This window comes from Peromyscus eremicus, chromosome 22 (assembly GCF_949786415.1).
Source record: "Peromyscus eremicus chromosome 22, PerEre_H2_v1, whole genome shotgun sequence".
NCBI classification, from domain to species: Eukaryota; Metazoa; Chordata; class Mammalia; order Rodentia; family Cricetidae; genus Peromyscus; species Peromyscus eremicus.
The window spans coordinates 9,213,489-9,234,086 of record NC_081437.1 but is presented as its reverse complement, the minus strand read 5'-3'; the positions used below and the strand labels follow the sequence as shown (position 1 = coordinate 9,234,086).

Here is a 20,598-nt window from a genome sequence, read left to right as displayed (position 1 = left end):
GCTCTGTGTTCTTATCCCAGTGGCTTGTGTGCATAGTCTCCACGTTGGTTTAGGAGTCTCCAAAGCCAGGTAAATCCCATGGCTCTTCACAGGAGGTACCCAGGTTTAACATTTTTTAAATAGAATCCCTGACTTGTATAATTAATAAATAAAGCACCATGGGTACGATGCAGCCTGTGCTGTGGATGGCTGAGGACTTGAGAATCCCAGGCCATCGCCCTGTGCCCAGACGCTTCCTTCAATAGTGATGCCAGCCTTCCGTCTGCTGTGAGTCACACGTGAGCCCTGTGTGCCTCACTGTGCCTCAACACGTGTTTTTGGAAGTCACATTGAAATGAATTCAGTCAGTATTTACGGCTCGTCATTTCAGATGGCGTCTCCCTTCCCCCCAGGCTGAGGGCTGAACTTAGGGGCCACCAGCACAGGAGGTAAGCACTCCACCCTTCAGTCCCAGTCTCCACCCTTTGGGGACACAGCTTTTGCCACATTGAGAATGCATTTCCATATATAAAGGGCACGCAAAGCGTGCTGGGCAAAAGTTGGTTGATTCCTCCACATCTTTCCAATCTAAGGTAAATAGCCACAGAATTCATTCTGAGCATCCAGAGGAGAGACTGAAATGTGAATCTTCAGTGGTCTTTTCATTCCACCCAAGTTTTGTGTTGGATTATCCCAAAATGATAAAGTTTGGCCTGAGTTATGCACCCACCATGTCTTGGACCTCTCCCATGGGACACCAGGAAGCCTATAAAATAGATGTCATTGTTTCTACTTAGTTTTGGGAGCTCAAAGACGTTAATCTACCCGTGGTCACACAGCAGGAAGTTTCCAAACCAGCATAAGAAGCCGGGCTTCCTCCTTATTACAGGTCTGTTGCCAGCCTGATAAGCTACTGTGTTTCACCACATGTGAGAACACTTGAGTGAGGGTTGTCTTGTATTTCCTCAGCACCAGATGATTGAAAAAAAAAAAAAAAAAGGCCTATCGTGCATAAAGGTAACATGTGGCATTGCTAACAGCTCTGGTGGCTCCTGGGTGTCATCTCTCAATTTGTTGGAGTAAGAAATAGATATAAGAGTAGTGTAAAATTGGGCAGTGGTGATGCATGCCTTTAATCCCAGCACTTGGAGGGCAGAGGCAGGCGGATCTCTGTGAGTTCGAGGCCAGCCTGGTCTACAGAGTGAGTTCTAGGACAGCCGAAGCTACACAGAGAAACCCTGTCTTAAAAAAAACAAAACAAAAAAAGAGTAGTATGTAGCTTTAAATCAGGAAAAAAAAAAAGCCACTTTTGAACATTTAAAAAGTCATTTAGATCAAAATTAATAGGATTTATATTGGGCTGGAGAGATGGCTCAGAGGTTAAGAGCACTGGCTGGTCTTCCAGAGGACCTAGGTTTAATTCCCAGCACCCATATGACAGCTCACAACTGTCTGTAACTCCAGATCCAGCGAATCTAGCACCCTCACAGAGACATACATGCTGACAAAATACCAATGCACATAAAAATAAATAAAATCTTAAAAAAAGAAAGTTAAAAAATACAAAAGTTAAAAAAAAAACCGTAGTGTCCTTCCCTCCCTTTTAAACCCCCAGTGAAATCAAAGATAATATAAACCAAAAGACAAAATACATCATGAATTACAGTTTTATTATTTTTTAAATATTTTTGGTTCACAGAGCAATTCCAGGCTGTGGAGATGTCTCAGCAGTTAGGAGTGTGTACTGCTTTTCCAGAGGATCCAGTTTGGTTCCTAGCTCCAGGGGTGACCCAACACTTCTGGTCTTTGTAATATACACACACGAATCCACATGCCCACATACAGACACATATGCATACATAATTTAAAAAGAGATCTTTTTGTAAAGAACAGTACTAGGACCCAGCTTCAATTCCCAGCACTCACACAATGGTTCACAGCAGTCTGTAACTCCAGTCTCAGGAGATCCTGATGCCCTCTCTTGGTCTCCAAATACATTAGGCACACACATAGTACATATACATATATGTAGGCAAAACACCCATACCCATAAAATAAATAAATAAATAAATAATTTAAAAATAACAACCTGATTCAAAATATATATACAACTGATAAATACAATTACTTACGACACAGCGAGACTAATATTTTCAACAGTATTTTGCATACCTATAGTATATGCAGTTGACCTAAAAGACTTTTGTTGCTATTGTATATGAGTATACATTTTAAGAATGAATATAAACTGATAACTAAAATGGAGCGTCACTCCTGACATATGCTTTACTCAAGAAGGAAGCTAGAGGCAGAAATCTGGCTCCATTTGAGCCACAAGCAGTTGTTTTAACAAGGGGACTGCTCCCTCTCATCCGGGAAACGGCAGACAGGCTTTCCTGGCACCCAGCCCCTCCCACTGAGATCTTCTGGAAGGTGGATGCAGCTCACAGAGCATGATTGGGTCTGTTGTGTTGAACATTATCCTGGTCATATTGACTCAATTTGATTGGATTTCCTTTATTACCCTGAGGTGACACAGGGAGATGATAAAATCTATTATTGGACACAGTGCCATCCAGAAAGACCATCAAAATCTGACCTATAGGGTGGGGGGCAGAATAGCAGAGTCTATCTCTTAAGGTAATGTCTTAACACTAACACTGCCATCTTTTCTCTGTGATTCTTTTAATATATTTCTTAAAAGCCCTTCTAAACCACAAAATATATCCCCCCCATTCTAAAAATAAAGCAGCCTAAATACCGCTGTGAATTTTTCATTAAAAAAAAATAACCTCTAGAATATAAATATCCATACTTGCTCTAGCCTGACCACCCAGAGTCACAGGTTTATAAATTGTATAAAGTATGTAGTGTTAAGATGTTTACTAAAAATTATTAATAGGTTTTCTGAGTTCTATAATTTAACTTCACTGTGACTATTTTATAAAAAAGTATTACCTCCACTAACAAAATAATATGTTTTGCTTGATAGATTAGCCATGTACTCATAGGACGCTACAGGTGTGCTGGGCACATTATGGCAGGCAGTTGGATACCATGGAAACGCAGAGTAGGGTGTGGCCAGGGGAGGGGACTTAATAAAAAACAGTTGTCAGTTGACTCTACTAATTTTGGGCTTCTCAGAATGAAGATGTCAGCCGTCCTTTCCTGCAAGATATTTCATCTAGAACGCTCCTGAAATAGACAGAAACCGTAGGCCGATGTGTCATTTTAGTTAATCAAAACAAGTAGGCAAATTAGTCTCCTTTATTTTTTTAATGAATGTAATTTAACGGTATTTAATTTGCATACAGGAAAGTTCACCCAGGAAAAAAAAAAAAGAAAGAAAGAAGTCTGCATTATGGCACTTTTGTAAACCTCTACAAAGCCCATCATTAGGAGAGCTAATTGATTTTTCCTCCCTACTCCTGAGGGAGGAAAGCTATCACACAGTACCTGCTTATTCACTCAGAGAAGAATGGGTGTGCCTGGTGGTGCAAGCTGAGACTTGGGTTTCTGAATCCTGTGGTTCTGTTCCGGCAGGGAGATCTTGGCCAGTGTGTGCTTTGAACATTCAGGAAATCTGTTTTTTTTCCAAGCAATAGGGGGACATCGCTGTCAGCCTGGTGTCCTCCCCATGGGCCCAATTTTGTGCAGCTTGCAGCCTTTACTAGAATTATTTGAGTCCTTGCTTATTTTTAAACTTGCCTTACTCCAGAAGAGGGATTGGGAGACGTCTTAAAGGAAATGTGTCCAAGTCAAATAAATGAGAAGGTGGGGGTATGCAGAAATTAGGAAGCCAGAGGACTGTGCGGAAGCCAGGGACAGAGGTCAGTACAGAGAATAAGACCTCGGGAGTGTCTGGGTGTGGGAATTAGTACATTCATTAGCCTCTGTCAGTCCTGGGGCCAGAGCAAAGAGAGAAGTAGCAGCACTCACAAACACCTATGCTACCATTGTGGATCTAAGTCCAGCTTTTCCCGATGATGAACTAGATGGGATTTTCCCAAGGGTCATTGAATGTCACGCAAAGTTTCTCTGATTCAAACATGGCTCTTCTGCATGAGTCCTTCTGTGCCAGCTCACGGCCAGAGGCCAAAGCAGAACTTCTTCCGGGGACCTTTCACTAGAACGACTTTCTTCTTAAATGTTGCATTTTCTCCCAAAGAGGCTCCAAGTTTTTCTCCACCTCTCTCTTTGCCTCCTCCCAACCCAGTCCCCGCTGCTCCCCTCCCCTCCCCCTACAAGCGTTTGGGAGATTGGAACCACTTCAATTTGGAAAGTCAACAGAGGCAGCCATCGCCCTCCTTACTGACGGATGGACATCTGTCTTTGGATGCCTGGTTGCCCTGAGGAAGTGACGTAGCAGCTCCTGTTCCCCAGCAGTGGCCTCCAGTACCTCTCCTCTGGGCCCTGCCATGAGGCTAACTAGATGGTCCTCCCATGAGTGGTAAAATTGCAAGCTGGAGAATGAAAAGATCTTGCCAGTGGTGAGTCAGCATTTCGTGGCACAGCATTGACCGCTCCTTTCTTTTTCTTGTGTGGATCCCATTGTGATAAGAAGCCAGCGTGTGTATAAGTTCTTGTTCAGTCAGTTGATAGTCTCTGCAGAAGTTTTCTTAACTGTGCCCTGTAGATGTGGACAGCATCATCACAAGCAATCAGAAGACGGGCGTGTTTAAGGCTCAGAAAATATCAAGCTGGTAAGATACCTTTCTGCATCCTGTCTGAATTAAAACATCTCAGTGGAAACTGCTTTCTTGATGCTATGCATGAATACAATAATAATAGATAGTATTAACTGAGCACTTACTGTGTGCCTGGCACTGCTCTAAGCATGTCATATGTATCATCTCATTGAATCGTGTGAGCCTCCCATGAGTCAGGCAGACACTCCATTCAATAGATGAGAACACTAAAACTACGTATGTTATAGAACACTCAAATAATGTGTTATCCACTGAGTTAGGATCACTTTGTAGCTCAGGAGAGTTTTGTTCTCATTTTATTTTTTATGTACATAGATATTTTGCCTGCATGTATGTCTGTGTGAGGGTGTAGGATCCTCCAGAACTGAAGTTTGAGACAGTTGTGAGCTGCCATGTGGGTGCTGAGATCGAACCCCAGTCCTTTAGGGACCAGCCAGTGCTCTTAACCACTGAGCCATCTTTCCAGCTCAGTTGGTGCCCAAGATTATGCAGTGTGAGGTTGAGAAAAGCCCAGCTTGGGGCCTTCTTAAATGGCTTTATTCCAGTGGCCCCCAGCATGGGCAGTCTTGCACCCCTAGGAGATTCTGGCAGTCCCTGGGAACATTTTTTTTTTTTGAATTATTATTTTTGTCATGACTTGGAGTCAGAGCAGACAATGTTGCTACTGGTTTCTACTGGTCCTGATGTCTAATGGTGGAGATCATTCATAGTCAGCTTTCAAAACACAGCAATAAGAAGCATCTGGCCCAGGGCATCAGTAGTGCTAAGACATCTTGATCTATTGATGGTTTTATCAGTCCAGGAGTCCAGTCCCTTTCGGTTTTGTTCATCCTTTTCCAGGCTAGGAGAACTGCTTTCCCCTAGCAGAAACAGTATGTGTTGTGTGATGCCCCGCCCTGTGGCCAGTTGACCTAGAAGGAGAATATCACCTGTCGGGTACACGGGAAATGGCTGTGTCTGTGCATTTTCCCTTTGTACATCTTGCTACAGATTTTGTTACAGTAGCGGTTCCATTTGGAATTATTTTATCTTTCACTTCTTACTCTGGCATCCTTGGGTGTTTTAAGTTTTCTCTATATAGAGAACACTTGCCTACCCTGACTGTGTAGTTTGAGAAAAACAGTTGGATGAACAGACACAATGGACAAAAACCAAAGTGATGCTGAGCGCGGTGGCATGGATCTGTAATCTCCACGCTCGGGAGGGAGACTTAGCAGAGCCCTTCCTCCATGGCTCACACAGCCATCTCCTTCTGGAAAGGACTTCATCTGGGGACATGCTTTTCAACCTGGTCTTTTAGTTATCAATCAAAAGTGCATTTTCTACGTTGTTCTCATTTACATTTATTTAATGCTTAAGGTCATTTGAGACCATTTGAGTGTATTTCAGCATATGGAATCAGGGAATAATAGACTTCAGCCTCACGCTGTGCAGTGAGATTGTGTTTTTACAAGACATAATGTTGTTTACTGAGTGTTAATAATCACTAATTAATAAACATATCTAGACTTCTCAAATGTTGCATTTTAAGGAATAAAAACGTCAAGTGTTTAACTTGGGGCATGCAATAGAATTTTCTGTTATCTCTTCATAAAATAATTAAGTGACATAAAGAAGTAAGATGTTGCTGTTCAGCACAGGGCAGATCCCAAATGCTCAGTGCCTGGCCTTTGTTCAAATGTGTCTGCTCTCAAAAATGCTATTTCTAAATGTATTCTTCTGATACATGGCGGAACATTAAGACATGCAGACTGTTTCAATAATCATACGGAATTCCCTAATGAGAAGCTTGTTTTTGTTGTTGTTGTTTTTCCTTTTTTGCCTTTATCACAGACTAATTGGGATCAGTTTCCTCTTTTGTAAAAACTAAGAGCATTTTATCCAAAGTCTTCTAAAGCATCACAGGACGCAGGGAGGGGCTGAGAGATGGCTCAGTTGGTAAAGGGCTTGTTGTGCAAGCTTTAGGACCTGAGTTCAAATCCCTAGCACCCATGTTAACACAAACAAACAAACCACCCATGTTAAAACAAACAAACAAACGAAGATGGCTCCATGGTATGTGCCTGTCACCCTAGCACTGGGGAGGTGGGGACAGGAATGTCCTTAGGTCTGGATGGCTAGCCAGTCTAGCCAATCAGGTGAGCCTCAGGCCCAGTAAGAGATTCTGTCTCATAAAATAAGGTAGATAAGTGATTGAGGAAGACACTCAACATTGACCTGTAGTTTCTACATGTATACACTCATACACACACACACACACACACACACACATGCACGCACGCACGCACGCACGCACGCACGCACGCATGCACGCACGAGGGGTGGGATGGAGGAGGGCAGGTGAATGACTCAATAAGTGTGATCTTATAGTAGGGAGCTGCTTGACCACTTAACTTCCAGCAGCTAAGGATGTGAAGCCACCAGCTACTGCCACAGTATCAGCCTTCTTTTTTCTGCCCACTGCTTTCCCACCCATAACCAGCACAATGCGGGTGAAAGTATTAGTTCCGTGAGAGAAGAAATAAAAGGAAACCATTCACAAAAGAGCTCAGATATAGTTCAATATTCTTTTCTAGTGCCTCAATGCATATGCAGAATTTCTCCTCCAAATTGGAGGTGTGGAATAACAGTAGCGACAGATAACTAAGAGGTATTTACCATAGCTACAAAGCCCACACGTGAGCCAAATATTTCTGCTATTAAAAAGCACTTCAAAGCTTGACATGAAGTTTGTAACAGCTGAATGTCTCTTGTGACTTCATTTGCACAGGAGATGTAAAAGCTGAAAGGGGAGTCGTGATATGAGAACCGTGAGCTTGTGAAACAGGGCTTTTCGAAAGGAGCGAGAAGCCGCCCAGAAATTTGACTGACATCCCGTGTTTTGAGTCCCCCACTCAGTGTCCTTAGTAAATACCGTGGTTTGAATAAGTGTCCTTCAGCGGCCCATCTGACAAAGGCTTGGGCCTGGTCTGTGGTGCTGTTGGAAGGCTGTCGGAACCTTTAAGAGGTGTGGCCAAGAAATGCAGTCTTTGGAGGTGTGCCCTTCGAGGAGGTATTAGGTAGGATTCAGATCCACCCCAACCCTCCCGCTTCCTGATGAACTGCTTCCTCTACCGCACACTCTAATACTAGAGAATACCTCACCACAGCTTCCAAAAGCAATGGCCAACTGACCATGGACAGACAAAGCAATGAACCAAAGTCCTTCCTCTTTATGATAGTCTTAGGTATGCTGTCACTGTATCAGAGAGCTGACAGCATTTAACTGTCACTTCTGCCTCTGACACAGGGGCAGACCAGGGCTCTCTGGACTGCGAAGCCCCTCTTTAGGAGTGTGAATTAGTATACCTTACTTTAGAGCAGTGGTTCTCAACCTTTAATACAGTTCCTCATGTCGTGGGGATCCCCAACCATAGAATTTATTTTCCTTGCTGCCTCATAACTGCTATCTTGCTACTGTTATGAATTGTAATGTAGCCGGGCGGTGGTGGCGCACACCTTTAATCCCAGCACTTAGGAGTCAGAGGCAGGCGGATCTCTGAGTTTGAGGCCAGCCTGGTCTACAGAGTGAGTTCCAGGGCTACTCAGCTGGTCCTGGACAGCCAGCCAGGGGTACTCAGAGAAACCTTGTCTCGGGGTCGGGAGGGCTGGATGGGGAGAACAACTGTTATATACCAAACCATTTTGCTTCCTCTGATACATTTTAATCCAGTCTCTCTGTGTTAAATACGAAAGTCACAGGAAACATTAATGCTGGCCAGTCAGGGATCCACATACATGAAGCATTCTGTACATCTCATCTCCAGGATCTCAACAAAGCCATCTGATAGCTCTCCTGTTCATCCATCCATGCAGCTATTCATTCATTTATCCAATGAGTCCAAGGTACGCCTTTGGGAATCTAAATATGGAACAGTTGCGAGTAGTTTGTGAACAAAGGAACTGTACTTCCAAATGTAGGGAGAAATTTATGAAAGAGGAAGGCTATTTACAGCAGCTCAATTGTTGGGTTTATCTGGAGCTGTCTTCAAAACTGTGACTCGAACAAAGAACCACTTGGAGCTTTTGACGTCTGTGCGTTTCTGGGTCTTCCAGAATCGGTGAATAGCATCACTCTCTGGCTAACATTAGTTAACAGTTACACTTTTAAAAATATTAAGCCCTGCCATGGTGGTAAGAGTAAATTTCACTTAAAAAAAAAAACAACCATTTGTATTTGTTTGAAAGTTGTGACTGAATTTAAGCAGTGGCTTTAATTATTCTCCATTTAACCACACGGATTTGTAAACTGTCCAACTTGTTAGAGGTTTTGGAAGCCCTTAATTTTTTTACCTGTGTGGGGTGGGGGTGGGGGACACCAGGGCCAGCCAGTGGTGGTCCCATCGCCGTTACTCTCCAAGATTCCTGGCTACCTTCTAGTCCGTTTCCTTTAGAGGTTAAATTAGGATCCAGTTGTTACCTGTTCTGAGCCTCTGCCCTGATTCTCCCCATCTCACCCACTCTTGCCCAGCTTCTGCCTTCTCCTTCAGGTGTCCACACCTCCTGGCTTTGTTTTCTGTCACTATCACAAAGGACCCGAGACGCTTAACTTACGCAGAGAAAAAGGTTTCCCCTTGGTGTACCTTTTGGGAGGGTCCATCCAATATTGAGCGGTTACATTGCTTTGGGTCCCTGAGGGTTGGCAATGGCCAAAAGCATATCGCAGCTCCCACTGCTCACCTCGTGGTCAGGAAGAAGAAAAAGAAGGAGATCCAGGGTCCCACACTTTGCCTCAAAGGCACACCTCGGTGACCTAAGGCCTCTTGCTAGACCCCACTCCCCACAGGCCCCCACCACCTGTACCGTGGTGGGGACCAAACATGAGCACACAGGCTTCAGAGGATACCACCCAGGCCATAGCATCTTATCATTCCCAGCAGGCTTTGTCGTTCTGAGCTCAGTGCTTCACCCCACTCTATTCTTTTTACCTGATCTTGGTCTCGAACTCATACGTCAGGGGAGTGAAGCACGGGCTGTTAGTGCTAAGGTGTGCCGGCTCTCTCCATGCTTGTCGGTCCCTTCCTTTGCTGACAGGTATTTTGATCACTTTCTGTTTTCCAAACGCTGGTCTAAGCACCAGCGATGCAGAGGGAAAACAGCACCCAGGAAGTCCCTGCCTTCTTGGAGTTGACATTCTAAGGAGGGAGGCGACTGATTTTCCTTGAAGACAAGGATTCTGTTTAGTATGTTTTTTTTTTTTTTTCCATTCCCTGAAACAATTAGTGTATGTGCTCCCCAGAGTGCGAGAGCTTGTAGAGTTTGTATTCGAAAGACGTGGATCCGGACAATTTTCAGTGGGAGAGAGAAGTCAAGCTCCAGAGAGTCAGTCAGACAGCAGCTTCCCCATCAGATAGCGACTTCCATTTCAGGATGGCTTCTCAGGCGGGCGTGTGCAGCGTCTGTAGACAGACTGACAGTGTGAGCAGGTATTTATCTGCTCTTTGTCAGGTTGAAGAGGGAGGTTAGTAGAAGGTAACCGAGATAAGCGGGCTGAGGGCTCTTTAAGGAATTTTCTGATAAAATATACCTGTTAGTGAGTTTGGCTAAAACTAGGGTAAATGGAATCTTGAGAGGGGCAGAGAATTCGAGAAATGAAATGCTGCTCTTCCTTCCTTTGCTGTCTGGCATACAAGAAAATGAAATTACCGTGTGCAGTTGCTTCTGCTCAATTAGCACTTTGGCTCGCTTGCCAAGTTTGCGAGAGAACCCTGGTCCTTACTCTTCAGTTTTACCTTGACAAAAGCATCCTCCAGGAAGGTTACCCAGTGTTATGTATTTTGAAGCAGTCCTTTTTTTTAATGAAAAGGAGCCAGAATTTAACATTTGGGGGTTTTTAGGGGGCACTCCTAAATTGCAGTAAATTAAAAGGCCAGGCCTTTTCTTCCAGAATAACATTGCATTGATTCTTTGAGCTTTCTGCCCTACTGTTTACTAAGGTCAGAGTCTCATAACAAGAACTCTTGCATTCCCTGAGGAAATGTCTTCCTGTTTGAAGAGACAACTCTTTCTTCATTTTTTTTTATTAAGAAATTTTTTAAATTCATTTTACATACCATTCAAAGATCCCCCTCTTCCTTCCTCCTGCCCCCCCCAGCTTTCCCCCCCACAACACCCCTCTCCATTCCCTCCTACAAGAAGATAAGGCCTCCCATGGGGAGTCAGCAGAGCCTGGTATATTTAGTAGAGGCAGGTACAAGCCCCTACCCCTGCCTCAAGGCTGTGCAAGGTGTCCCGTCATAGGTAGTGGGCTCCAAAAAGCCTCCTCATGCACCAGGGATGGATTTTGATCCTACTGCCAGGGGACTCTTTAAGCAGATCAAGCTATACAACTGTCTCGCTATACAGAGGGCCTAGTCCAATCCCATGCAGGCTCCACAGCTGTTGATCTAAATTTTATGAGTTCCCACTAGTTTGGTTTGGTTGTCTCTGTAGGTTTCCTCATCATGATTTTGATGCCCCTTGCTCATAGAATCCCTCTTCTCTCTTTTCACCTGGACTCCTGGAGCTTGGTCTGGTGCTTAGCTGTGGATCTCTGCATCTGCTTCCATCAGTTACTGGAGAAAGGCTCTATGATGACAGTTAGAGTATTCACCAATCTGATTACTGGGGTAGGCCACTTCAGGCACACTCTCCACTATTGCTAGTAGTCTAAGCTGGGGTCATTCCTGGGGATTCCTAGGAACTTCTCTAGCATCTGGTTTCTCCCTATCCCCATATCTCCCCTCTATCATGGTATCTCTTTCATTGCTCTTCCACTCCATCCCTGTTCCAGCTCCACCATCCCATTCCCTTATGTTCTCATCCCCCATCCCCCAACCTCCATTGCCCCACCCTCACCCCCAGTTTACTCATGGAGATCTCATCTATTTCCCCTTCCCAGGGTGATCTATGCATCCTTCTTTGGGTCTTCCTTGTTAACTAGCTTCTCTGGAGTTGTGGGTTGTTGTCTGGTTATCCTTTGCTTTACATCTAGCATCTACTTATGAGTGAGTACATACCATGTTTGTCCTTCTGAGTCTGGGTTACCTCACTCAGGATGATATTTTCTAGTTCCATCCATTTGCCTGCAAATTTCATGATGTCATTGTTTTTTACTGCTGAGTAGTACTCCATTGTGTATATGTAACACATTTTCTTAATCCATTCTTTGGTTGGGGGCATCTAGGTTGTTTCCAGGTTCTGGATATTGCTGCTATGAACATAGTTGAGCATGTGTCCTTGTGATATGATTGAGCATTCCTTGGTTATATGCCCAAGAGTGGTATAGCTGGGTCTTGAGGAAGATTGAGTCCCAATTTTCTAAGAAACCTCCATACTGATTTCCACAGTGGCTGTACAAGTTTGCACTCCCACCAACAGTGGAGGAGTGTTCCCCTTGCTCCACATCCTTTCCAACAAAAGCTGTCTTCAGTGTTTTTGATCTTAGCCATTCTGACAGGTGTAAGATGGTATCTCAGAGTCATTTTGATTTGCATTTCCCTGATGACTAAGGATGTTGAGCAATTCCTTGAATGTTTTTGGGCCATTTGAGATTCTTCTGTTGAGAATTCTCTGTTTAGCTCTGTAGTCCATTTTTTAAATTAGATTGTTATTTTGATGTCTAGTTTCTTGGATTCTTTATATGTTTTGGAGATCAGCCCTCTGTCTAATGTAGGGTTGGTAAAGATCTTTTTCCATTGTGTAGGCTGTTGTTTTGTCTTATTTACTGTGTCCTTTGCCTTACAGAAGCTTCTCAGTTTCAGGAGATCCCATCTATTAATTGTTGCTCTCAGTGTCTATGCTCCTGGTGTTATATTTAGGAAGTAGTCTCCTGTGCCAATGCGTTCAAGACTACCTCCTACTTTCTCATCTATCAGATTCAGTATAACTGGTTTTATATTGAGGTCTTTGATCCACTTGACTTGAGTTTTGTACATGGTGATAGATATGGATCTATTTGCAATCTTCTACATGTTGACATCCAGTTATGCCAGCACCATTTGTTGAAGATGTTTCTTTTTCCATTATACAGTTTTGGCTCCTTTGTCAAAAATCAGGTGTTCATAGGTGTGTGGGTTAATGTCGGGGTCTTCAATTCGATTCCATTGGTTCACATGTCAGGTTTTTTGCCAATACCAAGCTGTTTTTATTACTTTAGCTCTATAGTAGAGCTTGAGGTCAGGTATAGTGATGCCTCCAAAGGTGGCTTTATTGTACAGGATTGTTTTATCTATCCTGAGTTTTTTGTTTTTTCATATGAAGCTGAATATTGTTCTTTCCAGGTCTGTGAAGAATTGTGTTGGGATTTTGATGGGGATTGCATTGAATCTGTAGATTGCTTTTAGTAAGATTGCCATTTTCACTATGTTAATCCTACCTATCCATGAGCATGGGAGATCTTTCCATTTTCTGCTATCTTCTTCAATTTCTTTCTTCAGAGATTTAAAGTTCTTGTGATATAGGTCTTTCACTTGCGTAGAGTTACACTAAGGTATTTTATATTATTTGTGGCTATTGTAAAGGGTGATATTTCTCTGATTTCTTTCTCAGCCAGTTTATCATTTGTATATAGGAGGGCTGGTGATTTTTTCGAGTTAATCTTGTGTCCTGACACATTACTGAAGGTGTTTATCAGCTGTAGAAGTTCTCTGATAGAATTTTTGGGGTCACTTATGTATACTATCATTATCATCTGCAAATAGTGAAAGTTTGACTTCTTCCTTTCTAATTTGTATCCCCTTTATTTCCTTTTGTTGTCTTATTGCTCTAGCTAGAACTTCAAGTACTATATTGAATAAATATGGGGAGAGTGGACAGCCTTGTCTTGTTCTTGATTTTAGTGGAATCGCTTTGAGTTTCTCTCCATTTAATTTGTTGTTGACTGTTGGCTTGCTGTAAATTGCCTTTATTATGTTAAGGTATGTTCCTTGTGTTCCTGATCTCTTCAAGACCTTTATCATGAAGGGGTGTTGGATTTTGTCAAAGGCTTTTTCAGCATCTAATGAGATGATCATGTGTTTTTTTTTTCTTTCAGTTTGTTTATATGGTGAATTACATTGACAGATTTTCATATGTTGAACCATCCTTGCATCTCTGGGATGAAGCCTACTTGATCATGGTGGATAATTTTTTGATGTGTTCTTGGATTCGGTTTGCCAATATTTTATTGAGTATTTTTTGCATCAATGTTCATGAGGGAAATTGGTCTGTAATTCTCTTTCTTTGTTGTATCTTTGTGTAGTTTTGGTATCAGGGTAACTGTAGCCTCATAAAAGGAGTTTGGTAATGTTCCTTCTGTTTCTATTGTATGGAACAATTTGAAGATTATTGGTGTTAGCTCTTCTTTGAAATTCTGGTAGAACTCTGCACTTAAACCATCTGGTCCTGGGCTTTTTTTGAGAGGGGAGGTTAGGAGACTTTTAATGACTGTTTCTATTTCCTTAGGGGTTATTGGTTTATTTAAATTGTTCATATGGTCTTGATTTAATTTTGGTATGTGCTACCTATCCAGAAAATTGTCCATTTCTTTTTAGATTTTCCAATTTTGTGGAGTATACATTTTTTAACTATGTCCTGAGGATTCTCTGAATTTCCTCATTGTCTGTTGTTATACATTCCTTTTCATTTCTGATTTTGCTAATTTGGATATTCTCTCTCTGCCTTTTGGTTAGTTTGGATAAGGGTTTGTCTATCTTGTTTATTTTCTTAAAGAACCAACTCTTTGTTTCATTGATTCTTTGTATTGTTCTCTTTGTTTCTATTTTACTCATTTCAGCTTTCAGTTTGATTATTTCCTGAACTTCTATTCCTCCTGGGTGACTTTGCTTCTTTTTGTTCTAGAGCTTTCAGGTGTGCTGTTAAGTCACTAGTGTGAGATTTCTCCAACTTCTTTATGTGGGCATTTAGTGCTATGAATTTTCCTCTTAGCACTACTTTTATAGTGTCCCATAAGTTTGGGTATGTAGTACATTCATTTTCATTGAATTCTAGGAAGTCTTTAATTTCTTTCTTTATTTCTTCCTTGACCCTTTGGTGATTCAGTTGAGCATTCATTATTCAGTTACCATGAGATGATAGGCTTTCTGTAATTTTTGTTGCTGTTGAAATCTAACTTTAAGCCATGGTGGTCTCATAAAATACAGGAGGTTATTCCAAGTTTTTGGTATCCATTGAGATTTGCTTTGTGACCACTCAAGTATGTAGTTGATTTTAGAGAAGGTTCCATGGGATGCTGAGAAGAAGGTGTATTCTTTTTTGTTAGGGTGGAATGTTTTGTAGATATCTATTAAGTCCATTTGAGTCATAACATCTGTTAGATCCCTTATTTCTCTGTTAAGTTTCTGTCTGGCAGATCTGTCCAACGGTGAGAGTGGGGTGTTGAAGTCTCCCACTATTAACGTGTGGGGTTTGATGTGCGATTTAAGCTTTAGTAATGTTTCTTTTACATATGTGGTTACCCTTGTATTTGGGGCATAAATGTTCAGAATTGAGACTTCATCTTGGTGGATCTTTCCTGTGATGAATATATAATGTCCCACTCTCTTTTGATTGATTTTAGTTTGAAGTCTATTTTGTTAGATATTAGGACAGCTACACCAGCTTGCTTCTTAAGTCCATTTGATTGGAAAGTCTTTCCCCAGCCTTTTACTCTGAGGTAGTGTTTGTCTTTGAAGTGGAGGTGTGTTTTTTGTATGCAGCAGAAGGATAGATTGTGGTGATATTTTATTTGTGTTGAAATGTGATATTTATTTGTATGTTAATAAATAAAGTTTGCCTGGAGATCAGAGGTCATAGTCAGCCATAAACAGAAGTCAGGCGGCGGTAGCACACACCCTTAATCCGATCACATGGCAGACAGAGTCTCTGTGTATTCAAGGACACATGCCTTTAATCCCAGTACCAATTATAGAGACCTGGAGGTCTGTATAGACAGACAGTGGCGAGGAAGTGATGTGGCTGGGCTTAGAGCCAATGAGAAGATGAAACAGGAAGGCAATAAAGGCACAGGTTAGACAGGAAGAGGCTCTCTTGGGAAGCTACAGGGAGGTGGTAAGCTAAGGTTAGTTGGCGGCTATTGCTCAGATCTCTCTGGCTTATACCTCCGTATTTGGTTCTGTGTTTCTTATTTAATAAGACTGTTTAGAATTCGTCTACAATGGATCCTGATTTCATATGCATTCTGTTAGTGTCTTTTTATAGACGACTTGAGTCCATTGATATTAAGGGATATTAATGACCAGTGATTGTTAATTTCTGTTGTCTTTTGGTGGTAGTGTGTGTGTATTTCCCTTCTTTGGAATGCCATTCACATTCTTTGGAATGTGCTGCTGTGGGGATATCTATTGCCTGTGTTTTCATGGGTGCATCTGAGTTCTTAGGTTAAAGTTTTCCTTCTGGTGCTTTCTGTAGGGCTGAATTTGTGGTTAGATATTGTTTAAATCTGGTTTTGTCTTGGAATGTCTTGTTCGCTTCATCAATGGTGATTGAAAGTTTTGCTGGGTATATTAGTCTAGGCTGGCATCCATGGTCTCTTAGTGTCTGCATTACATCTGTCCAGGACCTTCTGGCTTTCAAAGTCTCCATTGAGAAGTCAGATGTTTTTCTGATGGGTCTGCCTTTATTAGTCACTTGGCCTTTTTCCTTTGCAGCTCTTAATATTCTTTCTTTATTCTGTAGGTTTAGTGGTTTAATTATTATGTGTTGAGGGGACTTTTTGGGGGGTCTAGTCTATTTGGTGTTCTATAAGCTTCTTGTTATCTTCATAGGAATTTCCTTCTTTAAGTTGGGAAAGTTTTCTTCCATGATTTTGTTGAATATATTTTCTGTGCCTTTGAGTTGGTATTCTTCTCCTTCTTCTATCCCTATTATTCTTTAGTTTTGGCCTTTTCATGGTGTCCCAGATTTCCTGGACATTTTGTGTTACTACTTTTTTGGCTTTGGTATTTTCTTTGACTGACGAATCTATTTCCTCTATTGTATCCTGTACACCAGAGATTCTCTCTTCCATCTCTTGTATTCTGTTGGTTATGCTGGCATCTGTATTTCCTGTTCATTTACTCAGATTTTCTATTTCCAGTATTCCCTTGGTTTGTGTCTTCTTCATTGTTGCTATTTCAATTTTCAGATCTTGAACTGTTTCCTTCACTTGTTTAATTGCTTTTTCATGGTTTTCTTGGCTTTCTTTAAGGGTTTATTGATTTCTTCTAATTTTTTATTTGTCTTTTCCTCGATTTCTTTATGGGAATTTTTCGTTTCCTCTTTAAAGGCCTCTATCATCTTCATAAAGTTATTTTAAGGTCTCTTTCTTCTGCTTCTTCTACATTGTGATGTTCAGGTCTTGCTGTTGTAGAACTACTAGGTTCTGGTGAAGGCATATTGCTCTTTATGTTGTTGTATGTATTTTTGCACTGGTGTCTACCCATCTCTTCCTCCAATAGGTGCAAGAGGTGCCAGTGTCTAAGTGAGCTGCTCGTGGCCCAATTTGTGCTTGCTGTGTCTGTGTCTCAGGGAGCTGCTCTTGGTCCAATCCAAGGTGGCTGATTCTGTGTCTCAGAGAACCGCTCTTGGTCCTATCGGGGCTCTTGGTGCAATCAGAACTGGCAGATTCTGTGTCTCAAGAAGCCTCTCTTAGTCCAATGAGAGCTTTTGGTCCAATGAGAGCTGGCAGATTCTGTGTCTCAGGAAGCCACTGGGGTTGCAGTGGGATGGGTAGGTTTGAGGTAGGGTATGAGTCTTGTAGATTGCAGGGTCTAATGGGGGGTTTTGGTGGGGAGCCTGCCCACAGTAATCTTCCCTGCTGGCAGGCAACTGGGGCAACTGGAGCAGTGATGGGTGGAGGTTCTAGGGACTGGTTGTGTCCCACAGCCTACGTCCTAGAGCTCTTTCTTCATTCTTAAACTTCAGTATCATAAAAATAATATATCAAGCCCTGTGTACATAGCTCAGTTGGTAAAGTGTTTAGTTAATAGGCATGAGGGGCTGAATTTGATTCCTGGAACCCATGTGAAAAAGGCTGGGCATGGAGGCGTGCTCTTACAATTCCAGCACTGGGGAAATGGAGGCAGGAGGATTTCTGGTGCTTACTAGCCAGCCAGCCCTAATCACATCTGTGCACTTCATGTGAGTGAGTTTGTCTCATGAAACCAGGTGAATAAGGCTTGAGGAATGATGGCCAGGCTGTCCCGTGGCTTCCTCATGCACATGTACACATACCATGCACACCTTCATGGCCACACAAAATAAACACATGTCAATGAAAATGTCTTTATTTTCAAAGGAGGTCACTTTAAAGGGAAAGAAACCATCTTCAAGATGCTGGAAAATGACTATATCACAATCTGTTGTGAAATACTAACCTAACTCCCACCTGAACAATGGATATTAATGCCCAGGGTTTTGCTCTTACAAATGATGCTACAATGAGGCACATCTGTTCATACACCATGCATGTATCTGTGAGCCACATTTCCAGAAGTGGATTCTGTGTGACTTACTGTAACCTAGTCATGTATTTTCGTATCTATTAAGACCAATCCCTTGCTTTATTTATTTCTTTTCAGAATTTTGTTGGTAATTTTATGATATTGGCACTTTCATTGTGGTTGGAAAAATTTATGAAACAATTTGCTAAACCTTGACATTTTAAAAACTCTGAATCTTCCTGTTCAAGAATGAGGTGCTTTCTTCCTAAGATGTTTCACTGGCATTTTCATTTTGCTTGCTCATTTTATTTCTGGAAACTTTTGTTGGGCTTTTAAATAGAATCTCTGCTTCCATTGTATTGTATTGTATTTTCCTTCCTTCTCTCCTTTCTTTCTCCCTCCCTTCCTTCCTTCCTTCCTTCTTCCCTCTCTCTCTCCCCCTTTCTTTCTGTTTATTCATTTAAGACAGAGCATCAAGTAGCCCTTAAATTCACTATATAGCCAGCCATGACCTTGAGCTTCTGACCTTCTGCCTCCACCTCCCAAGTGCTGAGACTCTAGTGTGCATTCTACACCCAGTTTATGAATTCTTTGTTTCATTTGCCATTGCATTTCCTAACTAGTCATATTCATTTGCATGTATAGACATAAAGGTTCTAGGGTTCCATGTGGTACGTGTGTTCGGCCCCATTAAAGAGCCCTTGTTACTTCTAAGTAGTTCTCAGTAGATGTCCTGTAGTCTTCCAGATAGGCACAGGCATCATCTTCCAGGGATGACACTTCCGGTTTTCTGATTCTTTTACTTTTTTCTCTTGTATAATTTAATTTGGTGAAAATACCCTCTGTGACGACCACTGAATGTGGGAAGCATAGTTGGGAAGCCTCCAATAGTTCGCCATTAAGCATGCTTCAGCCTTTGAATTGGGGTATTTATTCATTGATTCCTGTTTTTCAGATTTTTATCATAAAGAAATGTAGAACTTTAGAAGATGTCTCTGCAGCATCTGTGGAGATAATCAAACTGCTTTTCTTATTTCTCCTACACTTAAGACTGTTAACAGGGTTTTAGCAGTACAATATATCTGCATTTCTAGTTCCTTGATCATGTGTCTGGTTGTTTTAATGTGCTGCTGTTGCTGCGTGTGTGCATGTGTGCGTGCGTGTGTGTGTGTGTGTGTGTGTGTGTGTGTGTGTGTGTATGTATGTATGTGCATGTGCCATGCGTGCATGTGAAGGTCAGAGAACAAGTCTTGGGAATTGGTTCTCTTGAGCTGTATACATATTTCTGGGTAGTTCATCTGTCTCTACATCCCATCTCACAGTAGGAATGCTGTGACTGTAGAGTGTACCACTGCATCCCATCTCACAGTAGGAATGCTGTGGCTGTAGAGTGTACCACTGCATCCCATCTCACAATAGGAATGCTGTGGCTATAGATGGGTACCACTGCATCTCACTTGTTTACATGTGTTCCAGGGATTGAACTCAGGTGCTCAGGCTTGTACATCAGGTGCTTATACCCATTGAGCTCTCTTACCAGTCCTGAACCACCCCTTTGTGAATCCCCTGTAGTGCTTCCACAGTTCTAGATCAGAACACCTTTTACTCTATCATTTTGTACATGATAGTGTGAGTTACAGTGTCAAGAAATAACAAAATTCCTACAATAATAAAACAGTGTGCATGAGAGTATATAAATATGAAAAAGAAATTAAACCATCCAATCGCAATAATTGGTATAGCAAATGGCACATGCTTGTAATTTCCAATTTATTAGTTGTAGTATTTTGTTGTCTCTTGCTTACTTGCCGTCATATTCATGGAATCATGGATGTTTGAGACAGAAAATATAATTAATTCATTAGTACCTTTTATCTGAGTATCTGCCTTCTTTAACTACTGTAGAATATACTTGTCACCAACATGGGCATCTGAATGGTAGAAAAGTCGGTCTCTCTTTTGGACTGAAATGAGTTTATTTCAGCTAAATTCCAGGCAGACACAGCTGGGATGGTGTCTTAAATCAGTCCAGGAACATTAAAGCAGTAAGTTGGAACAAGATCCCAAACACTGGAACCAGGATCCTCCATAGCTCTTCCTGGGCCACACAACCTCAGTGACAGACAGCCCTGCTGCTGCTGCTGCTGCTGCTGCTCTGGGAACTCTCCTGAAAACTGTGCATCGAAGGGTCTCTCTCACTTTGTTATGTTATGTGCTTCACTGCTTTGAAGGCTTCCATCCATTAAAGCTAGTTCCAGGCAAGGGAAGTGGCTCATTCATAAACTGTCGACCTTGTGAGCACCAGGACTTGAATTTGATCTCCAGAACTCATAATCCCAACGCTTCAGAGGCAGAAATGGGCAGATGTCTGGGGCTCACTGGCTAGCCAGCCTAGCCTACCTCTGGTGAGTTCTAGGCCAGTGAAAGACCCTGTCTCAAAAACCAAACCAAACCAGCCAAACAAAAAAAAA

The 20,598-nt window shown here is 42.0% G+C and overlaps 1 protein-coding gene across 2 annotated transcripts in view; it reads left to right on the top strand.

Annotated features, from left to right (window-relative positions):
* Positions 1 to 20,598, top strand: part of Camkmt (calmodulin-lysine N-methyltransferase) — a 376,835-nt gene that overhangs the window by 312,530 nt on the left and 43,707 nt on the right. Inside the window, exon 7 of one of the 2 annotated variants that reach the window (XM_059248567.1) lies at positions 4,616 to 4,682. The exons of the other annotated variant lie outside the window; for it this stretch is intronic. Coding sequence (XP_059104550.1) covers positions 4,616 to 4,682 — 67 coding nt within the window. The remainder of the gene's footprint in view (positions 1 to 4,615; positions 4,683 to 20,598) is intronic. 2 annotated transcript variants of the gene reach the window in all.